At 36.7% G+C, this 23917-nt stretch overlaps 1 protein-coding gene across 2 annotated transcripts in view; it reads right to left on the bottom strand.

The window, feature by feature from the left end:
• hmcn1 (hemicentin 1) overlaps positions 1–23917 on the bottom strand; it is a 75390-nt gene that overhangs the window by 37190 nt on the left and 14283 nt on the right. For both annotated transcript variants that reach the window (XM_052585878.1, XM_052585879.1), the window contains exons 3-23: positions 21662–21820; positions 21288–21410; positions 20297–20468; positions 20097–20203; positions 17913–18033; positions 17077–17340; positions 16828–16972; positions 16339–16460; positions 13822–14091; positions 7248–7389; positions 7030–7157; positions 6729–6842; positions 6482–6640; positions 6023–6217; positions 5510–5605; positions 3441–3568; positions 3187–3331; positions 2130–2242; positions 1638–1797; positions 1272–1449; positions 371–498 (exon numbers count right to left, since the gene is read on the bottom strand). In XM_052585878.1, coding sequence (XP_052441838.1) covers positions 371–498; positions 1272–1449; positions 1638–1797; positions 2130–2242; positions 3187–3331; positions 3441–3568; positions 5510–5605; positions 6023–6217; positions 6482–6640; positions 6729–6842; positions 7030–7157; positions 7248–7389; positions 13822–14091; positions 16339–16460; positions 16828–16972; positions 17077–17340; positions 17913–18033; positions 20097–20203; positions 20297–20468; positions 21288–21410; positions 21662–21820 — 3169 coding nt within the window. The remainder of the gene's footprint in view (positions 1–370; positions 499–1271; positions 1450–1637; positions 1798–2129; positions 2243–3186; positions 3332–3440; positions 3569–5509; positions 5606–6022; positions 6218–6481; positions 6641–6728; positions 6843–7029; positions 7158–7247; positions 7390–13821; positions 14092–16338; positions 16461–16827; positions 16973–17076; positions 17341–17912; positions 18034–20096; positions 20204–20296; positions 20469–21287; positions 21411–21661; positions 21821–23917) is intronic.

The raw sequence follows: 23917 nt of genomic DNA, 5'->3' as shown, positions 1-23917 counted from the left end.
ATGTGTCTGTCCTGGTAAACAGCACATCAGGTGTGAAACTTAAATATTTTGATGCACTTACTGGGTTGATTGTGGTGTGTGATGTGAAATTGACTATCAAATATGCAATAATCAGTCATTAAATGATGCTCACACAGCGTTGTTTTACATGCGGTTTTCAGGTGAAATACAGCTGCAGTACATACAACTGAATGAAGCCTGATGTCACCACAAGACTGAGGCAAAGTGATGCATTCACACAGATGGGATCTGTATTTAAAACCCCGGGGCTGATGTGTGCTTATATGAACTTCGCTTTATCGATAAATTTCACATGCAAGAATAAACTGCAACAGCATCCAAGTAGATAAATGTGATCGGTTTCTCTTACCTAGCACACTGAGTTTGATCATCTGAGTGAAGTTTCCAGCTATGTTGGTAGCTACACAGACGTACATGCCACTGTCCGTCATGCGCGTTTCTGTGATTTTCATGGAGCCTGATGAAAGCCGAATGTGTCTGTGAGAGAACAGGTTAAATACATTAAGGAACAATAAGAGAAGCTGTTCTTTTGCAGATGTAGAACCACACAGGTGCTCCTGGTTTACAGAGAAGCTTCCAAAATTATACCTCCGTTTACTTTCATGGTGAGCAGAGAAAGGAGTTTAATTACTGTGTAATTTTAATCTGACCGCAGTCTTTCTGACTTTAGGCTATACAGTAAACATCAGCCCTTGAAAAACAATGCAGAGAAGAGCAAGCTACTCACATACAAGCTCAAAGCTGTTTAAAAGTACGATACAAGGGCCTTATTCATAAAATGCATGTAAAATGAAATTGGAATCCATACACCTGTTGAAAAAGCATGTGTGCAAGCTTTTTTGTGCACATGTTGTGCATGTTGATGTAATTTTTTTGATGTGGTTCTTCTTCTAGTGAAACAAGTGTGTTTGGGGTACATAATAATTTATTTATTTTTTAAAAGAGGCCTCTAATGCTCACCAAGGCTGCATTTACAATCCAAATAACAGTAAAAATGTTATTACAATTTAAAATAATAATAATGTATTGTAATTTATTCCTGTGAAAGCAAAGATACATTTTCAGCAGTTATTACTCCAGTCTTGATTATAGATTGAAAATGATTTATTAAGTGTTTAGGATTTTTTTATGTATAAGGTCATCTCATAAATCAATCTATAGTAACAATTAAGAAATCATTGCATGTTCATATTTATTATTCTTATATGCTTTCATTATAAATTAGGTTTTCACATAAGTCAAACTGGTACCTATTAGAGAAGGGGGAGATGAGCTGCTTGTCTTTGGCCCAGGTGATGATGGGAGGAGGTAAGCTCTGCACCTCGCATGGCAGTGTGACATCATCACCCACTTTTACTGACATCTCCAAAAGCTTGCCAGAGTTATTTTGCATCTCTTTTCCATCAATGCTGCTCAGCCTGGGCTTTACTACACATTTACCAAGACATACAGTATACAAGAACAGCAGGGTGAGATTGGAGGAAGCACCAAACTAATAAACAGAAGACTAACAAATAAAGCACACACAGAAATAATGAAACCACAAGAATCAAAACCACAGAAGACAGGTAGAACAAAGCAGTATGTATCAGAGCAATAGGTCGAGCTGCTCTAACCGTAGACGGTGAGCTGAACTTTCCTGGAGCTGTATCCAGCAGCATTGGTGGCTGTGCACACAAACTCGCCAGACTCTTCACCGCTGGGGGAGACAATGTAAAGACTGCCATCCTCCCCCCGAGAAAAGACACTGCCACTCAGATCCAGCAACTCTCCTCGCTGAGGAAACATTATCACACATACATATAGCAACATGAGGATGTGATGTAAGGCTGAAATGGTGAGACTGATAGAGTACTTATATTAATTTATTGTAAATGATTGTATGTACATGTAAATATAAAAAAATAAAAATAGAGGTCAAAAGATCAAATTAGCTCATAACTAAATACTGTAATCAGAAAAAAAAATTCCATTCAAATTACATTTTAAAAGAAAACACTAAGCGATAACCAAAACCAAGCATGATGGGTTCAAGTGTAGTCAGCATTTTCTGTCCGAATCCCATTGTGTGAGCATGTGTGTCAAAGACAGAAAGGAGACACATTTACCTTAGACCAAGTGACGTCTGGTTTGGGAACTCCATGTGCATGACATGGCAGAGAAATGGGTGTCCCCTCAATGGTACTGAATACTTGAGGGCCATGTTGAATAGTGGGCATCACTACAGAGAAAAACACATGTTGAAACACTTATATAAACCCTGAAGGATTTATGAGGCAGGATTTAGAAATACTGCAGAGTATTTTAAACATTTTATAGGATACTGTAAAGACAACATACAGTATTGTATCCTATAATAATCTTGTCTCAGACTTTCATTTGTGGTGATTTCCATTAGTAAAAGTAGACTGCTTCTTTAAGACTGATCACATTTGAAAAATGAGAGTTTTTGTCTCCCTGTTATTTCTCTGCAGAAGTGCTTTAATCACACTGCTGGTTCTGTTTTTAATTCTCAAATGAATAGATGAATGATGAAGGCATCTGTTGTAGGGCAGAGGGAAATAAAGGCTTATTGTATACAGTCATTGAAGGGAGGAAGCAGAGGACTGGACTACGTCATATTGGTCCAACTGGCCTGTTTCTGAAACCTCTTTTAAAAAAAAAAAGAAGAATGTCCATTTTGGTAGGTATAATCCTGCATGTTATGAATAGCTATGATTATCTTCTGTTTAAAAGGTTGATTCATTTTGGTGATTCAGTTTGTTTGGGTGGTTCATGTTACAGATATATTTGACTCCCTATGTAAAGCAAAACATTTCATATTCAAATTGAAACAGTTTCAAATCAATCAGATTTGATTCTACCTATTTCAAACTGTTGCAGAATCACAGAAATGCTGGGGTTGGTAAGATTTTTTTTTTTTTAATGGTTTTAAAGAAGTCTGTTATGTTCACCAAGGCTACATTCATTTGATCAAAAATATATAGTGAAAAACATTTTTACAGTTTAATATAGCTGTTAATATAGAACTGTTTTAAAATATGTTAAAATGTAATGTAAATGTAAAATGTTAGTTTTTTCCAGGATGCTTAATTAAATAATAGAAAGTTCAATAAACAACTTTTGAACAGTAGTGTATTTGTGTGTTTTTCCTTTACATCTTACCATAGACATTTAGTATGGTTGTGCGGTTACTGGATCCCAACACGTTTTCGGCCAGACAGGTGTACTGCCCCCCATCCTGCTGACCGACCCGTTCTATATGTAGACTTCCGTCACGTCTCACAGTCACATATGGACTTGATGTAACCTGACAAGTGGTCACACACATGCATACATTTAAATCACATTTATTTATTGTGACTGTGTAAGATACTTAACGATGATGCAAAGGCTTCTAGGCCTATGTGTTAACTCACTAAGCCATTGTCGTGAAGCCAGTGTCTCTCAGGAAGGGGGTTTCCAGCTAGTAACACGCAGGGGAGGGTGACCTGCTGGTCCTCTATCACACTGACCACTGTTGGACTCAGAGCTATCAAAGGAGACACTGCACACAAAATACACACATCAGGATGGTGATTGGTGATATATATACAGTTTCATTGAAGTATTGCAGAAATAAACGTAATAAATAAACAGTTTTTAAAACAGTAAGATTTGTTCTCCAGAGTAAATTGTACTTTTATTCATCAAGCATGCATTAAATTGATCAAAAGTGCAAGACATTTATAAAGTTACAAAAAATGTCCATTTCAAATGAATTCTGTTCTTATGAAATGTTCATTCATCAAATGTTTTTAACATTGATAAGAAATCAGCATATTAGAATGTTTTCTAAAGAATCATGTGACATTGAAGACTGGGGTACTGGCTGCTGAAAATTCAGATTTGCAGAATAAATTGCATTTTAAACTCCAAACTTTTAACAGTAGTTTCATGATAATGCAACAGTTTCTCAAAGACAGATATGGTGGTTTAAAAAGTCCATTACATATACTGCACCACCACACTGACGAAAATGAGCTATTCACACCAAAACCTCAGGTGCTTCAATGAACCTTTATCCTCAAAACAAGCAAAGATATTTTTTAAATCCTAATCCTGATTATTTTAGATGTCATTCTCCTGATTCAATCGGACAGAGGATGGTTAAGTCTCCACTGGAAACACTGACACTGAAAACTCTGTGGACTGGCCGCACCTCTGATGTTTTGCTTGTTAAATTTCCATGGATACCTTGGAATACACATAAAAAGAGTCACTGGGGTATAAGGGCTCAGCAGAGTAGAATTATGGGACGGCTGAGACACACTGCATGATCGCATTAGTGACCTTTAGCTTCAACATGGTGTTATGTTGTTTTTACAGGATCCCAAAAACAGTCACTCCCTCACATACTGAGATACGCTTACACTGGATCTCACACACAGTGTCTACTTCAACATGGCAAAACCGACTGACCCTTGATGAGGATTTTGGGATTACACTTAGACTTTAAAGCTTTCAGTGTTTATATGAGTCATAGTGTAAACTCTATGGATCAAAAATGTATTTCTTTTTGCCTTCTCTTTAAATATACACATCAGGTTATTTATGTAACCAACTAAAGTACACAAACATGTACTCTGATAATTTAGAGAAAAGAGGACATTGCATCATGCCTTTAACTTATTTGAGCTAAAGTCTGGATTAATATCAGGCTAAATGATTTCAAAGTTTCTGCAAAAACCTTGGAATTAGCCATTTTCTTAGATGTGTGTAAAGAGGGTCATTTTTGCCAAGCTCACATGTTGAGGTTTCAAGCTGGCCAGTGTGGTAAGGTCTTAACTGATTGACATCATCCAGTGGTATCAGAACACATTGAGTAGAACTTCACAGATGCTAGAAATGGACTGTTAGCAACTTCTGGGTCTCCAGAGCTTTGTTAAAAAACAAAAGTATAAAAAGGATGCCTGAATTCCTTTGATTCTTTAAGGGTTAAGCTGACACGCACCCACTGTATTCTTAAAGGCACGCATGCACACATGAGCTCCATCGCACACATGCAAATACATTCATTTAACATCTACAATAATTAAACAACAATATATAAATATAATCTAGTAACTGAGGTATACACACTGCAGTGCATGTTTTAGTGCTCACATCTGGTGCGGTATATCTCTCGCCACAGAGAATGAATTTGAGCTTACTCTGGTGTTGGCCTTCTATTTTAGCATCCTATCTCTTTTAACCAGAAACACATGTAGCCCTGAGCCTAATAAATTCATATGGACTCAAACATCAAACTGAATTCTGAGCACCTTGCGAACTCAAGCGTATGGGCCTCAGGCCGAGAAAATGTACATGTGAGTATGATAAAGGAAGCGCAAAACAATTAATATTCCACATCGGCTTCTTCCTTCAAGCATCCTGCTGAGAGACGGATAAGTATAAACATGAAACATATGCTATGGTTATGACAGAACAGTTTTTTCAGATGTCATACCCAGTCCAGTAACAGTAACTTTGGCCTTGGCCTGGATTTTGCCAAAGTGGTTTTGAGCTTCACACACATAGGTGGCCTCATCCTCTACCCAGAGGTCTAAAAGGCAAAAGACAGGAAATCACATGAACCATGTTAAATACATTGAAACTTGTATCTAATTATAAATAATAAAGCAAATAATAAGAAATGCACCTAAATGCAATAAAAGGAAATATTTATAGTTTTAATGCCGCAAAATGCTGAATTTCTCGAAAAACTTCTCTTTATTCAGGCATTAATTAAAAAAATAAATAAATGCAATGAGGAAAAATGTATTTAAAGTTTAACATTTTTAATGTATTTGATGCAAAATTTCACTAAAAAAAAAAAATTCTCTAATAAATAAAAAAATAAAATATAATTTGAAAAAATAAAAAATAAAAAAAACATTAATAGCAGCTTTTGGTGATGGAAATTCAAATCTAGTGTTTCAGACAGACCTAGAGACAGAGAAAGTAAAAGGAAGCCACTGACTGGTGATGAAAAGGTCTCCATTAGCTTTCTGAGTGACAGTACTGGGACCGCGGTGCTGAGAGAATAGTTGGACGTTGTCCTCTCGCCTCCAAGAGAGCTGGGGTTTTGGGTGTCCTTGAGCATGACACGGCAAGGTGATGTTTGTGCCAATATCAGCAGACAGATCTGAAGGCTTTCGTGTGAACTGAGCAGCAGCTATGGAATACAGAATAAAGAACTGAACAGTAGTTTGATTTATTTACTCATACAGGACTCACAGGACTTCAATAGGCAGCAGACAAAATGCAGCTATTATAGACAAAAATACAACCAAAGCTAAAAGAAACTAAAGTTCAGATTTCACAGTCCCTGCTACTAATTGCATTAAAAGTACATAAACTACACTTCCCATAAATAGTGATTATGGTTATGCAGTTTAGTCAGAAGATTTTAGATGAGGGATATATAACACAGTCTTACAGCCCACGTCCAGAGTGATGTACCCCTGTGCAGAGCCGGCTGAGTTTATGGCCACACATGTATACTCTCCTGCATCTGTGTCCTGAGTCTGCTGAATGCTTATAGTGCCATGCTGAGGGTCCATACTTAAAACTGCAGTCGGCTTTAACTGCACGTCACCTTAAGATCAAACACACAGTAAATTTCATTACAAACAGTGCATAAATGCTAGAAAGTTCTCCAGAAGTTAAGGAGTACACTAACTGACCTTTATACCACAGGACGTCCGGATGTGGAACTCCTGTGACCCTGCACTCTAAAATGGTCGTCTGTCCTAAACCAATCAGCAGGTCAGAGTGAGGGACTGTCACCTGTGGAGACTCTACAGAGGGGCGAAGATTACAGGAAACTTAATTAAAGACTAGTGTATAACCACAAGGTTGGACTGAATAATGTCAAATGTCTCACTTATTCACAGATGTAAGAGGCTGAGTATTATTGAGCAAAAACACCACCTTACTCTCTGGTTTGATATTTATTGCTCTCATTTAGTTGTTCTCTGTACTGACCGATGTAGCGGACGATGGCAGTTTGAGTGTCTGTTCCTGCAACATTACTCGCCAAGCAGCCGTATGTCCCAGCATCCTTCAGCCCTGCGTTCCTGATGACCAATGTGCCATCAGGGGTCATTCTGTGCCTTAGTAAGAAGAGTACAACAGACTACAGTAAAGGTTAACAAATAAAGACCAGATTCAAAAGTAAGATTTTTGTGTTTTGTTTTTTTTACCTGCTGGAGCCCATGATGAACATATCATTGTGTGTCCACACCACCATGGGTAAGGGGTAGCCTTTGGCTGAACACCTGATCCAAATTTCTTGACCTGTCTGGAACGTCTGGTTTCGTGGGTCAACCGTCACCACCGGTGGTTCTAGCAATAAAATGAGTCAATGATGATTGGTAACATCAGCTGCTGTGCAAATGTATTGTGGCAGCAAAACAAACACAGCTCAAATTTACAAAAGCAGTGATTCCCTCAACCAAGGAACCACGGTCCACTTTGGGGCCTCGGCAAACTTCCAAGAGGGCCTCAAGATGACTTCATTTAAAATAGGACAAAACAAGATATTTCTTATTTTAATTACTTTTTTTTATCTTTGAAGAAACAGGATTATCACAGACTTGGAAAACCTGTATTTACCTTCATTTTAAAAGTGTGATTTCTAGGTCAGGAGGAGTTAATGTATAAAATAAAAATATATTTGTACAAAATCCTTGTGATTTATGCCAATCCAATAAATCAATAGAAACTGGAAAAGTCACAGGTCATTCAGTACAACTATACAGATGTGTTTGTAAAGAACATAACTGCATCTAATGTCCACATGTGTTCTCCACAATACCCCTCCAAAATTGTCCTGCTTTATACCCATGATATGATTCTAGACCAAGCCAACCACATTTCACAGCAATTCTCATATCATTCCTTCTTCTTTTTTACAGAAACACTAAAGTGGGATTATTGGTTCCAGATTCTCTGAGCTGCTGAAGCCGAGGCATGCTCTTGATCAATTCATGATGTGCAGCCCCTGCTGAATGAGAGTGTTTTCTCACTGCTGAAGCCAATCTGATGTGTGTCTCCACTGTTCTCTGACCTCCAGTCTCTGCCTGTCCCATATTCCAGCAGAGCAGGATGTGTGACATCATGGCCAGAAACAGGAATGCACATGATAGCTGTGTTCCAAAACCTAGTAAGCGGCCTACATAGATGCTTTCTAAGAGAGCATGCAAACAGAGGGGAGACTTGACTAACAACTGATTTCAATAGAGCATGTTGCTAAGACAATGCCACAATATGGTAACAAGCATTAGAAAACAGAACATCACATTTTCCACAAAAGCAGCACTATTCTTTTAAGCACTGACAATAATAATAAATGTTATTTGAGCAAATCAGCATGTTAGAAACAGCATGTGACACAGAAGACTAGATTAATCAATGCTGAAAATTCAGCTTTGACATCACAGGAATAAATACAAATTTTATCCCTAAAAAAAGAAAACAGGTCTTTTGAATGGTAGTTTATATTTAATTCAATACTGAAAAGTATTTATAACCACTGTTGGGAACGTTACTTTAAAAAAGTAATTAGTTATAGTTACTCACTACTTGTTCCAAAAAGTAACTGAGTTAGTAACTGAATTACTCTATAATAAAAGTAACTCGTTACCAGGGAAAGTAACTATTTGCGTTACTGTAAAAAAAACAGTTTTTACAAGTCAGTTAAAATGAGTAGAACAGACAGGTGTTCGTACATAACTTTCAATATTTATTGCACGTCAACAGACAGCAAGAGTTTTATCCTGCACTTCCAAGTATTATCTTTGTATAAAAAGTGTTTTTGGCCACTAGCATTGTAAATGCGTGTGTCACATATTACATGTACACATTACATGCACATTCTTGCCTTTGACCACAATGAATTTAAATTAGTGCTTATATCTCCACCTTGAAAATGCCAACTTTTCATCGGATTGCTCCTGACTGGCGTAAAAACACTGGCTCTGATTGGCTACCATGAAACACATGACTCTGCCTTAGCCAATCATAATCGCTTATCTCGTTATTAACTCAACTGCTCACTCGCTGTGTGAGGCAGGGGTGCATTCGGATCACATAGCTTATTAAATCAATGCAGTCTGGTAATGTTAACGGCGTTATAACGGCGTGAAAAGTAATTAGTTAGATTACCCCGTTACTGAAAAAATAACGTTGTTACCTAACGCTGTAATTTTAAACGCCGTTATTCCAAACACTGTTTATAACATTATTTGTTTTTATTTATAATCAACATTTCTCTCACCCTCTCCACCACTTTAAATGTATTTTTAAACTGACCTTGACACAGTGTACTCTGTGACTGCCTTCTCCATTAAGAATACATGCAATGTGCATTAGAATAAAAGGTATCTTATACAGGTAAAATGAGATATTTTAGTAGGCAGAATAACATAGCTGCCTACCTTTTGTTACAAGATAAAATGTGGCCTATGTATGCAGCTCACTAAGTTTCAGAACAGAGCAAGTCACTGCTTACGTGCTTGAGTATCAGTAACATGACTTACATAAATAATGGTAACAGAGCCTTCCAGGTTGTCTACTGCATTTCAAAAGGAAAGCTTCACTGGAATGAGTGACGAAATTTCCAGAACCCTTCTTTGTCTTGATTAAAATAGACCCAAAACAAGACCTGGCAAACAAAAAGAATCTTTTGTACACTGGAGAGCCGCTGTGTGTTGCATGCTCAGGCGGTTAAAGCATTGCCGTTGAGAGGTCACTTTGTGTCTAGTATTAAAGCTGTAATTATCCCAGGTCTTACTCACTAAATTGTCCTCTAATAGACTTGGTCTGCCTAAAGGCTTGGGTTTAACAACGCACTGACGCTAAACCTCACTAACACCTCATCATCTAGGCTTCTGTGCCTGAGGCTACTCTAATTCAAATAGTTACAAATAATTAAATATGTTTCTCTATAGTTTGAGCAAACTGGATGCCCACAGGTCTGGTATATATATTAAGACACATTTTTAGCATGCAGATTGCACACTTAATATGTTATTGCGACTGCATTAGATTGCAACAATTGTTGCTATTTATTTTTGTATTACCATGCAATGGTTTTCTAATGTAAATAAACAAAGGAATAAATAAATACTTTCAAAAATATTAAATATTTAATCTATTTAATCATTTGCGGGAAAAGGAAGGTCATTGGAGGAAAAGTGTCACTTAAGTTCTAGACATACTTTGGGTCTCTCGACCGCATCTGACAGTCTCTGAGGCTGTAAACAGTGTGTGTGGACAGAGGACCAAAGTAATGTTGTGTAAAGGATTAGAGCAGATGACTCTGTGGACTGGCCAGGCATCACTGTGTCAGCAGTCCCACTTCAAAGGGCCCATAATGACTGGGACAACAGAGGAATCCCAGCAGGTGGTGATTACACACAACACACACACATACATATACATGCACTTTGTGAGTACAACAGTGACAGCTGTTTAAAAACCCAAAGACTGACACAAAAAAATTGAAGTGGCTTAAAATGTACAAGCAGGACAAAAACAGAGGGTAAGGGAAAAGGAAACAAGAGATTGATAGAGAAGGAATGAGAGAGAAAAACAGACTGCAGAAAATCAGTAACTGTCTAATTTTCTATATAGAGTAAATCATTTAAAAATGAAACTATAAAAATGCCTTCTACTTGATTGAAATCATTCATGCATAGGTGTATGCATTGCAATAAAAGCTTTTGTAAAGTAAAAAGTAAAGAATATATATATAAAATTTTTTTTACAATGTCTATAATCCTGGTTTAATCAAATATAGAATCTTGAGAAAAGAAGAGAGAAAACAAATGACACAGACGGAGGAAAATAAACCTAAAGAGAGACAGAAAATTAGATGGGGCAGAAACAGAGACAGAGAGAATTAAAGTGGGACGCAGGGAAAACCCGTTCCTCAGGTCTTGGGAAAGAATGTTGTGGAAAACTATGAGACTCATCACTCAACAATGAGGTAAAATTCTACAGTTAATGTCACTCCCGCTCTCCTGCTAATAAAACTCAAGCCCGGCCCATGCTGGGGCCCTCAGGGGCTTGACACATTTCATCATCATCAAGGACAATCTCAAGTCACATCTATCCATCAATATTACCTCCAAACTCCATATTTTCAAATCAAAACAGCTTTTTCTAATTCATTACAACAGAGCATGACTAATAAAAAATTGCCTCAGTATGAGAAACAACAGACAAGTCTTCAAGATACAAGATTCTGTAAGCGATATGCAACACAAAAGGTTAGTGAGCACTTCATGACCTCTTAGTAGATCAACTGAACTGAAAGTCTTTTTTCAAGTATATATTTGGTTGGGTGTTATGAGATTCTTTCTTTAAAAAATACAAGACATAGGGCAGTTGAATAAATAAATAGGCAAGGTCTAAAGATGTGAGATGCGAGTGCAATGGTCAAACAAATCCATCTAATGTATGTTTATTCAGAAAAACAACAGAAAAGCAGCGCAGTGCAATGTAAAAACTTGTTTTGCATAAACAATTTATTACACCTCAGTTCTGTTCTGTTACAAAAGCCATTTCTCTTTTCATTTGTGATCTCATTTGTAATTTTTCTTTTGCACAAAATGGCTATTTTCCCCAATGAGAGAAAGCAAAGTGATTTGCCAGGGTTGTGTACTGTCGAAGGAAGTCTTCTTACTTCAGTGTAACAGAGGGGTTTAGAGCCTGTTTCAATGGAAACTACAGGATCGCAAACAGTGAGCATGCACAGCGTAAATCACTTTCACAAGTGCTATAAAATATTACAGTGAAATATTACAGCAAGGCTGCAGTGAAAACAGATCTTGTGCTAGAGAGAAGCAGGAGAGTTAGCTGCCAAGAGCCCTGTGGCATGGCTTTTTCAATGAATGTATTAAAAGTCCAAAGAGCTCTTAGCAGTTTAAACACACCTAGTGGACAAGGAATGTAACTTGTGACCGTGTGTGAATTTGTGTAACTTGTGAATGTAACCATGAACTGATGGATATGAGAAATGTTATTTCATGATATGTAAATTTATGTATTTATACAGTACAGACCAAAGGTTTGGAAACATTACTATTTTTCATGTTTTTGAAAGGAGTTTCTTCTGCTCATCAAGCCTGCATTTATTTGATCAAAAATACAGAAAAAACAGTAATATTGTGAAATATTATTACAACTTAAAATAATAGTTTTCAATTTGAATATACTTAAAAATATATATTTATTATATATTTCCTGTGATGCAAAGCTGAATTTTCAGCATCATTACTCCAGCCTTCAGTGTCACATGTAACATCCAGTCGATCACATGATCATTTAGAAATCATTCTAATATTGTGATTTATTATGAGTGTTGGAAACAGTTCTGCTGTCTAATATATTTGCATTTATATATATTAAAAAAAATTCTAATAATATATATTCTAATAATATATTTTCTTTACTATCACTTTTTATCAATTTAACACATCCTTGCTGAATAAAAGTATTGATTTTATTTTATAAAAAAAGAAAAAAAATTACTGACCAGTGGTGTATATTGTTATTACAAAATATTTATATTTTAAAAACATAGCTTCTTTTTTTTCTTTTTTTTTTATTCATCAAAGTATCCTAAAAAAGTATCACATGTTCTGAAAAAATATTAAGCAGTAGAACTGTTTGCAACTTTGATAATGAATCATCATATTAGAATGATTTCTAAAGGATCATGTGATAATGATCCTAAAAATTCAGCTTTACATCACAGAAATAAACGATAATTTAAAGTATAATAAATATAAAAACAATTATTTTTAATTGTAATAATATATCACAATATTAAAAAAAAAATCTATTTTTGATCAAATAAATGCAGGCTTGATGAGCAGAAGAAACTTCTTTCAAAAACATTAAAAATAGTAATTTTTCCAAACTTTTGGTCTGTACTGTATATACTTTATTTATACTTTATTTAACATATTTTGTTGTTTGATTAACATTAATGAGACAGACAGGTATTTAATTAGGCTGCTATGCCTTTAAGACCGAATTAACGTAATATACCAGTGATTCTCAAATCTGGCTCGCGAGATCCACTTTCCTGCAGATTTAAGCTCCAATCCTAATCAAACAAACCTACCTGAAATTTTCTAACGATCCTGAAGACACTGATAAACAAATTCAGGCGGGTTTGATTAGAGTTAGAGCTAAACTCTGCAGGAAAGTGGATCTCGTGAGCCAGATTTGAGGATCACTGAAATATACTGACACATAATCTGGTTTACACCCACCTGTTTATGTTCACTTAAACAGATCGCAGAACTGGGATCGCGCGGGTGGGCGGAGAGAGCATTTCTGTTGTGTGTCATTTGTGATTCCGCCTATCCTGCCTGCACTCACTGGAAGTTAATCAATAACCAATTGTGATAGGATAGTAATTCTGTTCTATGACAAGCTTAGTTAGCATTGATTAGCCTGTGTCTTAGAAAAAGATTAGTCTTTGATCAGTGACGCGTGACAGAACACTTTGACTACTTGCACTGGTCACCCAGTCGTAAAGACATTTTGAAATACGGGACAAGACATTATTTTTTTCTAAATAAGTTGGGACATTAAAAATAGAGCTAAAATACGGGACTGTCCCAGAAATAACAGGGTGTCTGGTCACCCTAGATATGCCCATTTTTCCTTAGGCCCTTAAATGTGGTAAAACAACTATAATTAGTCTTTTGTGGCTTATTGCTTAATCAACAACACTAAAAATCACACAGATACGCTTACCTTGCACATTGAGGTAGACACGAGAAGTAGAGACTCCACCCTCATTGGCTGCGATGCAGGTGTACCAGCCGACATCATCCGGAGTGACTCGCTGGATTTCCAAGGATAGGTTGGCGGTGACACGCATCCGACGGTCCAATCTGGCATCCACGTCCCCTCGCTGCCAAGTCAGGTTAAAGCGCACCGTGCTGGCAACTAGACAGGTCAGAACGACATTTGCACCGGGAGACGCTGTCATATTGGAGGGGACCGTGATAGCTGGAGGAGGCTCTGCAGAAATACACAGACACAAATGAGTCAAGAAAGTGTGCTTATAAACCTGTTTATCCCAGAGTAACTGAATTCAACAGCCTGATTTGAATCTGTTCACCTTTGCTTATTGTTTTTTTGTCTATGAGTTCTCATAAGGTCTTTGGATGTCTGTGTACAGATCTATGAAGTCTGTGAAATAAGTATGAAATGCAAAGGGAAACTGGGAGGGTGTTGAAAGATATGTGGATTAGGGTATAAGTGGAGAATTTATACAGGAAGACACATCAATTTCAAAAGGGAGGTTTTTCCTGTCACTCCTGCTAATCATGTCACTGGCCCAGTGACAGCACAGTTGGGGAAACAGCTCAGAAAATGGGACAGGATTAAACCTTTGGACAACAATAAACCTATATGTGAAATGTGACTTCTAGGTGACCATTCCAGGTGAATGGGATCTTGATCTCAGACTCTAAAGTAATCCTGGGTGTTATTAATGCTGTATCTCACCATAAAGCCAAGACAGCAGAGAAGAGCCGGAAGACAGGAAGTGAGGCTATTTGTCCAAGAAGTTTGTGTAAGCACGGTTTGGGACAGTGTGGTGTCTGATTTCCAAAACCACACTGCCATGAGGATACAGTACTGTTTATTTTTGCAGTCCTTGTGCAACACAAAACCAAACATTGAAATATTTCTTTCTTAATGATATGTTAGGTAATAAAAATGATGTTCTTTCTTCCCAATACAAAATCTGTTATCAAAATCTAATTGCAGTGGCATGAGAATATTAAACGTGTCTCAAAACTGCTGCATACTTTAAAAGCATATTGTGCGTACATTTTTGCAAAAATAAATAAATAAAAACAGACAGACAGACTGAATGAATGAATATGCAAATTAACTTTCTAACAGTAGGTGGCATTTATTGAAAAGCAGAAATCCCACATTTACTCTTTTACACAAAGCACTGTGCAACCTTTGGATTCTGATGCCCACTTGTCACAGAGAATAAAGGAAATTAAACAATATTTACATGCTTTCAAAAAGCCATTCAGATTTCTGTATTCGCTATAGTGTTTATCCAACAACACCAAATACAAGACTAGTTCACTGTTGCTTAGCAAAATAGACTGTTCTTGTATGCCACCAAGTCGTAGTTATGCAAGAGCAGCAGCTCTGGGCTTATGACCAAAACCAGTCTTATTGGTTGGCCAGATTTCTTTGCAGTGTGATGGAAAAGAGATTAGTACTCTTGTACATAAAAAAATCACTGCATTAACAGTTAGTAAATGTTTGTGCTAGTCTGAATTGCAATTCATTCAAATTAAAATGCGTAATGCACCAAATTTTTGCACCGAATAATCACCTTGGTGTGAATGGTCCTTAACGGTTGCTTTTGCTTGCATCTATGATGCCCAAAAATGATATGTAAAGTAGAAAGCTCATTAGATTTTGAGACACTGAATCAAAATGTTTCATTTTAATTTAGTCAAGTTATACAAAATCTTCTTAAATTTTTTAATTAGTTTATATCAAATTATATATGTATCATACACCCAATTTGATTATACTTTAATATTTAATTTAGCAGCTGGACTTAAGTTGAAGTTAACTTTCTTTTGTGTATTAATCTTCTACTGCTGTAATTCAAGTAACTATAAATGTTTAGGCTGAACTGTGACATTTTTATGCCATTTGCATCACCAAACTCTGCTGCAAAAATAATAATTTTCTGAACTTGAAACCACACTCACTCACATCCATGAGATTGTTCATGGGCAACACATGTCTGTTACATGGAGCGTGAAATAAAACCAAAGACTATAATGGGCCATTTCATCTGAGGAATCCAGTGCTTTCTCCACTTTGCGTGAAATGGGGGCAGACTTTTGGAGCAAAGCATTTAACTGAGGCGATCAAACTGGGATTCTGGTAGACACATGCAAGTTGACTGACGAGAAAATAAAAAAGAGACATTCTAGGCATGTTAGATGTGGGACATCTCAATATTCTGCCTCATATTTATTCCTCATATGTTATCTATTATGCACCAGTGTATAAGGTTGAAATGCCTGACCATTCAGTCATGCACAGGCAGCATGCTTCAGCGTTCTTCTAATGGTGTACATCTCTCTGAGTCTGTGCAAACTTTGAAAGTTAGAACTCATTCAATTCAACTTCGTTATAGTGTATATTGCATCATGTCAGTTAATGTTACTGATGAACACAGGCTACAATATAGTAGAAAATAAAAGTTGACATTCTAACCAGAAACATCAAGGAAAGTTTGAGCCCGTCCTGTTCCAGCACTGTTGATGGCGATGCACTCATAAAAGCCCTCGTCCTTCAAGGACACCTGAGGGATTCCCCATGATGCATTAGCAGACTCCCTAAAAATATGATAAAAATGTAAACCATATAAAATTAATTGTTTCCCAAATAAACACAAACTGCAAAGATTTAAATGATTAGGCTATCAGCATTAGGTCCTCGAGGACTTCAAAACTATAATTTGAAGGCCTTCTTCTACATTTACATAGCACTTATCTGCTTATAATATTTCTTCTGATTAAAAAACAGTAGTAATTAAGTTTCATTAGAAAAATAAAACTTTGGGGGGTTTTTTTATTCTTTTTTTTTTTTTTTTTTTTTTTACAAAAACAAAAACATTTACCAACCCCAAATTTGGAATGATAGTGTATGTCGCATTGCACAACATGTTAGCCACTCATCTACAGTGCCATTAATTAGCACTACCTGAAGATTTGGTCCACACCCAGGCGTAGTCCCTCCCTGGTGAAACGCAAGGTATAGGGGATCAGGCTATCCACAAAGCAGGTAATACTCCCTTTCTGCAGGTAGTAACCAGGGGTATGAGTGGGCATGCTTACTCTAGGTGCTTCTAAAAAAATAAGAACAAAACACTAGTAACAAATATAGTAAAACACACCTATTTTATACTTAAATGGACTATTCCATGGTTTTATCTGTCTACACTAATCTGACCTGGCACAATGCTGGAGTAGGAGACACTGGACACTCTTTGGAAGACAAATCCATCACGGTCATAGCCAGTGACTCGCAGAAAGAAAGCCTCTTTGGGTGGAACAAACTCAGTGATATTCCAAATGCCATAAGGGCGTCGGTCAGGGAAGTAGCGGATGGGCAGCGTCTTCATTACATCACCAGTGATGCTCAAGAGTTCCAGGCGATCAGCACGAGCAGGAGGGGAGAAACCAGTGGTGTTCAGTAGGATAAAGGTGGGGATTCCTGTGTGTGTGTGAGAGAGAGAGAGAGAGAGAGAGAGAGAGAGAAGGAGCAAAGAGGTTAAAAAGGTTAACCAAAACACGTTTAAAATGCTCAAGTACACAGCCACCATGTTGACCTCATAAATTCGACAGCATGTGTGGTCCATACAAAACCACAAGATTTGGGTTACTTTTCTTTTTTCTTTTAAGAATTCCCTTTTTTTTAAGAAATTAATACATTTATTCAGCAAGGACACAGTTTAAGAGGGATTTGGAAGATTAGAGAAGATTTTGGTCCTTTTGAACTCTATATTAAATCAAAGAATCCTGAAACAATGGACTACAATTTCCACAAAAAAGCAGCACAACTAGTTTCAACATTGACAATAACAAACACTAAATCAGCATATTACAATGATTTTGGAAAGATCATGTGACACTGGAGTTATGGCTGCTAAAAACTCAGCTTTGCAAATCTCAGGAATAAATACATTTTTCTAAAATATTAAAATTACTTTAAATTGTATTAATATAACTGTTTTAACTGTATTTTGTAACTTATATGACTTTAAACTCCTTAAAACACTAACTCACCTTGGACTGGCCTGCTGGATGTCATTTTAAAGTCCAGCGTTTGCCTTCGGGAAAAGCCTGCTCGGAAATCGATGGTGCTGAGGCCTGATATACGAACTGAGTGCCTGCCCTCACTAGACGTCTGAGGTTAAATTGACAACAACACAAATAAGAAAACAAATAGAAAGTTATTTGTATTTGTTAAGATAACAGCATTCAATTGAAATGACACAACTTGTTTTTCATAGCAAGATGCACGGAAGAAGCACAACAAAACTAATTTATGATGACAGTCGACAGATACAGCACATTTGAAATTCGCGAAACATTAAGCATGACTTGCTTTCTTTCTTCGCTTTTGACGGATGGAACAGTCCGAGTCATTTAAACACGATCCCTGCTGTTCTGCACTGCCCTTTATGATTGTTTTGTTGCTGAGGGTCTGGTGTACGATTGATGTTGTCTGCAGCTCAGTGCTCCAGGGCGAGCCATGTCAACCCATCCTCTGCTTGCATTCTTTTGAAATTACAACCATCCTAAAGAATCACCATGGGCCATGAAGCACTGCATGATATGACGCCAAGAATGATGAGGAGAAGATCCTGAAGGATTCCTCTGAGAGATTTGGAGGAGAGAGAAGGAAAGACATTGGAACGGGGGTATGGGGCATTCAAGAGATTCAAGGGAAAGGCCTTTGCAGAGCAATTTACAGAAGATTAAGATTAGATTATATCCATTCATCCTGAGGTTTTAAATCCTGCCCTTGAATTAGCCTGCCAAGCCAAATTCAGGCCAAACATTTACTAATCCAACCTAAAACAACCCAGAGGCAGAAAACCCAGTCAGACGCCACCATAACACAGGAACAATCTGCATGCTTTCTGAGAAACACTGACATTATTTAAACACATAAATTAAAGTTGTATTGGGGAAAATAAATACAAGGAGCTTTTTTCCTATCTTAGCTCATGTTCTTGTAAGCAATGGGCCGCATGAGTATTCATGTTTAAAAATGCACTGGGGGTCAGGAGAGAATTAAAACTGATTCTGTTAATGATACAAAAGATTTCATAAAATTGGACAATATATGGAAAATGGAGCATTAGAGGATTAAAGGAACCTTGCTCAATGTTTTCTATGACATGCAAAGAAACTATTTAAATAGCCAAAGCATAAATAAAGTTCGTACTATGTATAGGGTATAGTTATCCTATATATGTGTTACAATAAATTCTATTTCAAATAATTCATCATTGATAATAAATGTTTCAAGAGCACCGAATCAGCTTATTAGAATGATTCTGATGGATCATGTGACATTAAAGACTAGAGTAATGACTGATAATAATTCAGCTTTGCCATCACAAGAATAAATAACATTTTAAAACATATTAAAATAAAAAAAAAAAACGGTTAATTTAATAATAATAATATTTCACAACATTACAGGTTTGACTGTATTTTTATTATATAAATGCAGCCTTTGTGAGTGTAAGATACGTTTAAACAGAAGTGTAAATTAAAATCTATCCATTCAATCTAAGCATAGCTGAAATAAACCTTTTAGTCATGGAACAGATAATAGTGTAAAAGTTCTGATTTCAGCTTTTAACAAAACAACAACAACATACTGAGATACACATTACTAGTGAATGGAAGGAGGAGAGTTTGGGTGAAAGAAGGAAATAAATTGACAGATATAGGGTGGATTCTGCCCATATCATGGCAGACAACCCTCTATTCAGTGCAAAAGCAAATGGAGGATGACAAGTTCTCTCTTTACATTCCTCTACACATAAATCATCAAGCTCTTCAAACTCAAAGAACAGCCATACAGCTGATTGAGCAGACTATGAAAGGTTTCCCTCTGTATACAGGAGCTACAGGGCACACAAATCAATCAGACAAAAATGTTGTCCTTTACTTTAACTAGACATTTGGGACATTGTGTACCCTAAAGTCCCAAACCTCAATTCCCTGTCATGAGCGGAGCAACAACATAAATGACTTCACCACACAACCTTGGACTTGAGTATCTATCCATCACTCTGTGATATGTCCTTATCCTATGGAGTTAAAACAGACTTAAAGCAATAACTTTACCTTTCTGGAAAGCCACCAGTTACAGTTAAATCATCAACACTGACACAAAAGACCTATCAAATGTGTATGTGGATCTTGGTCTACGATAAACTAGTCCATCACCTTTATGGTCCACATTCCTGGCGCTGGGTCTTTGAGGTTGAGGACTTTGGCAGAGTTAGGGATGTGAAGGAGCTCAGACAGACCCTCCTTAATCCCGATAAGTTTTCCTAGAAGCACAAGAAGTACACGCCTCAGTTCTATATCAATCTACACTATGTGTTAGTTCTAGCAATACAGTAATCAGACAATGTTCCCCTTACCCTGAGAATTTCGGATCTCAATATTTGGTGCAGGGCCGCTTAAAGCAACAGTCACTTCCTTCAGGCTAGGGTCAAAAGGGATCTGCCAAGTGTTTGAAAGCCCATTCTGATGATCAGTCGAGAGCAAGTGAACCTTGGAGGACTGCACTGCCTCCTCAACCCATTTCAGCACCTGCAGTCAAAAGATTTAAGAAACTGAGTAAAGTCCATCAAAATGATTGATGGATATAGAATGTGTGTGTGTGTATCTGTATGTGTGTGTGTGTGTTTGTGTGTGTGTATGCGTGTGTGTGTGTGTGTATATGTACAGTATATATGTATATACTTATATATATATATATATATATATATATATAAGATCATCAAGAATAACAAAAGTTTAAGCTTAGAGAAACTGTACAAACCTATAGCAAAAGGCTAGAAATATAAAGAGGAAGAGATTATTACTGTACATTTTGAGAAGCTGTGGATTTTGAAGGACATACGAAATTACACCCTCAGATAAATCTCTCTTTTTGTCTCCTCAAATATTTTAGTTTGCGTTTGATTCTAACATCAAAATTCTGAGGCAGCAGCAACTTGACCGCATATGAAGATTGATAGGAATTTCTTGGAACATCTAAAAAGAGCAAACTCTTCTAAATCCTTGGTTTTCAGAGAGCTATAAAACAGAATCCTGGACTTATGTCCACGTTACCATGCTTAAATAAAGTAAAGCCTTCAACCGAGAGCATACAGCATCACTGCACCTCAAGCATTTCCATCATCTTTTCCAGTCTTTCTATTAATTTGCTCACTCTATCATCATACATGGGGTGATGTAGTCTAGTGGATAAAAATCTGGGCTGGTAACCAAGCTAGGATATGAAGATGTTTCATTATTATTTCTAGGACATACAGTATATAACAGTAGCAGTGTTACTGTCTGAAACATAAAGAAACTGTAAAATTATATTCTTTGGGTCAAACAAGTAGCTCCAAATAAACTTACCTCATTGACTTGTTTCTTGTCCAGATGGAAAACCTGTCCTGAGCTGGTGGAGGCGATCTCCTCATACACCTTATAGCCTATATGCGATCGGTCATCACAGTCACCAGTCAACACAAAAACCACCTGCCCACACACATACATATCATTATTGGTATTCCGGTACACAATTCTTAATGTCCAGATAAATTTTTATCACATTGATTTAATCCATGTAGCAGATGCTTTTTGGCAAAGCGACTGCAATAAAAAAAAAAATAGTGTTGCAATGTTCATGCTAGCATTGCATGTAAGGCATCATTTACCGATCAAAGCATGGCGGATCTTTTATTTATGCATTAAATTGTTGCTGGAAATTGAGTGAATGATTTAATTACCTGTGACTGTTTCTGCTGAATGAGCTGAAGAACGTCGTGAGTCAACTTGTAGTCTTTTGATCGGGCATCCGTAAACACGTAAATGTAGGACCCTGGTAGGGAGATTTCAAGGGCTATCTTGATGGCTCCAATGCTCATCTCTGGACAATCTCCTCCTCCCTGAAAAAAATAATAATAATAATAATTTGTCATTTGTTCTTTATATGAAAAACACAGAAAGCTGAATGTTGCTTTATTTCTTTTCTCTAATGCTAGGAGAGTCAAAGTTTAATTTTATTGGTATACACCACCATTTAAAAGTTTCAGAATGGTAAGCTATTTAAATGCTTATAAAAGTCTTTTTTCCCTTTTGAATTTCCCAAAAAAGTTCAAAATCACTCTCAAGGACCTTTTCCTGGACTGTGCCGAGCTGATGGAATGACCTCCCAATCTCAATTCATACAGCTGAGTCTTTACTAATTTTCTAAAGACTCATCTTTTTCGACAGCACTTAACCAACTAATATTAGCCCTTTTCCTTTTCTTGTCTTTCATATTTAAAAAAAGAAAAAACAAACAAAAACAAAAAACCCACCCTGGCTATGCGTTCGGTACTAGACTAACTGGCACTTGTCATGGCATTTGTATACTGTTGTTGTTCTCTCTTTGACCTGACTGCTTCTATTGTTCTCATTTGTAAGTCGCTTTGGATAAAAGCGTCTGCTAAATGATTAAATGTAAATGTAAATGTAAAAACTATTTTATCCTTAAGATATTTTAAAATTTAATGTATTAATATTATGACAACCCAGAATTTTTAGCAGCTATTACTCTGGTCTTCTAGTATGCTGATTTGATGCTCAAGAAACATTTCTTACATTATTGTCAATGCCAAAATCAGTTGTTCTGTTCATTTTTGTGCAAACCATGATATTTTTTCAGGATTCTTTGAGGAATATAAAAATATTTTATGACATTATTAATGCCTTCATATTTTTTACTGGCACTCTTTGAATTCATACATTTTGACAGATACTTTAATCTAAAGCAATTTACATTACATTCAAGGTATATATTTTGTCAGTTTATATTTTTGTCATTCCATGGGGACTGAACCCAAAAACCTTAATGTTGCTCAACCATGCTCAACTGTTTTAGCTACAGCATTTCCTCTTAACCCTGGCTTGCTCACTGTCTATTTTTCTTTGCTTTTCCATTTATCTTCTTTATTTATCTCCTCTTTTCAGTCCAGCTGCTTTGGAACTTAAAAAAAAATGCTACACAAATAAATCCAGATAAATTGTAATAAATATGAGCACAACTGTCAATGTGTTTTTCAATGGAACATCCAGATTTCTCAAAGGCAGATATCCATCTTAATTGCACAAAGTTGGAAAGGGCAACGAGCTGGTCAGTAGATTTGGCCTAATCATGAAAGTAGAAATGTACGGCATGCTGTAAAGCTTGCCATGGGAGTCAGTCATGCCTGCAACTGATGTTGACCTTGGAATGCAAAATGGAGCACAATCTTGGACCCAAATGGATGACTTCCAAGAGTTCTGTTAGATATGTGCCTTCCTTTAAACTGACACGGATAAAAGTAAAATGTTTGTGTACATCAGAGTATCTGTGATTTAGGTATGTCTGTCTCTTCTCACATGGAGGGCAAAGAGTCTTGTCTTCATTATGCATTCCAAGGGGCACGTGTCTGAATGAAACATCTGGAAGCAAGTGATCTTTGCTTCTCTGTTCTTTACACAAACACACACATACAACAGTGGATAGCAAACCCAAACATCAAACAGCAGAAAGATTGTTGGAAAGGTTAAGAATGTACAGTACTCCGAATGGACTCTAGTAGTTCATTTCCAGTGGCAGGTTGTTCTATGGAAACTGCAAAAGACATTACCAGCAAACGGTGATTTGAATAATTTATCCCTTTCAAGTCGCACACTTACAAACAAACTAGACCAAATCCTGTTCTGATTTAACTTCTGCCTTCGAGAAAAAACAAAACAAAACTTATTTGTGCCAATACAGAATTACACTTAATCAGTGTGTCTGCATTTTCCCTTCTTTGGCCCAAACAGCTGGGACAGATGCAGAGACTGAGAAATACACAGAGGACACTTCATTCTGAAAACGCTGGTTTCTGAATGAGGTGTCCAAGTGAAACTGTTAACATGACAAATCACCACCAATGATATAAATCTGTCATTTGCCAGATTTACAATAAACACAAATTTTTAAACATGATGTCCAAGACTAGCAAATGTCA

Source organism: Carassius gibelio, chromosome B20 (assembly GCF_023724105.1).
Source record: "Carassius gibelio isolate Cgi1373 ecotype wild population from Czech Republic chromosome B20, carGib1.2-hapl.c, whole genome shotgun sequence".
Lineage (NCBI taxonomy): Eukaryota > Metazoa > Chordata > Actinopteri > Cypriniformes > Cyprinidae > Carassius > Carassius gibelio.
This window is presented reverse-complemented; position numbering and strand designations above follow the sequence as displayed.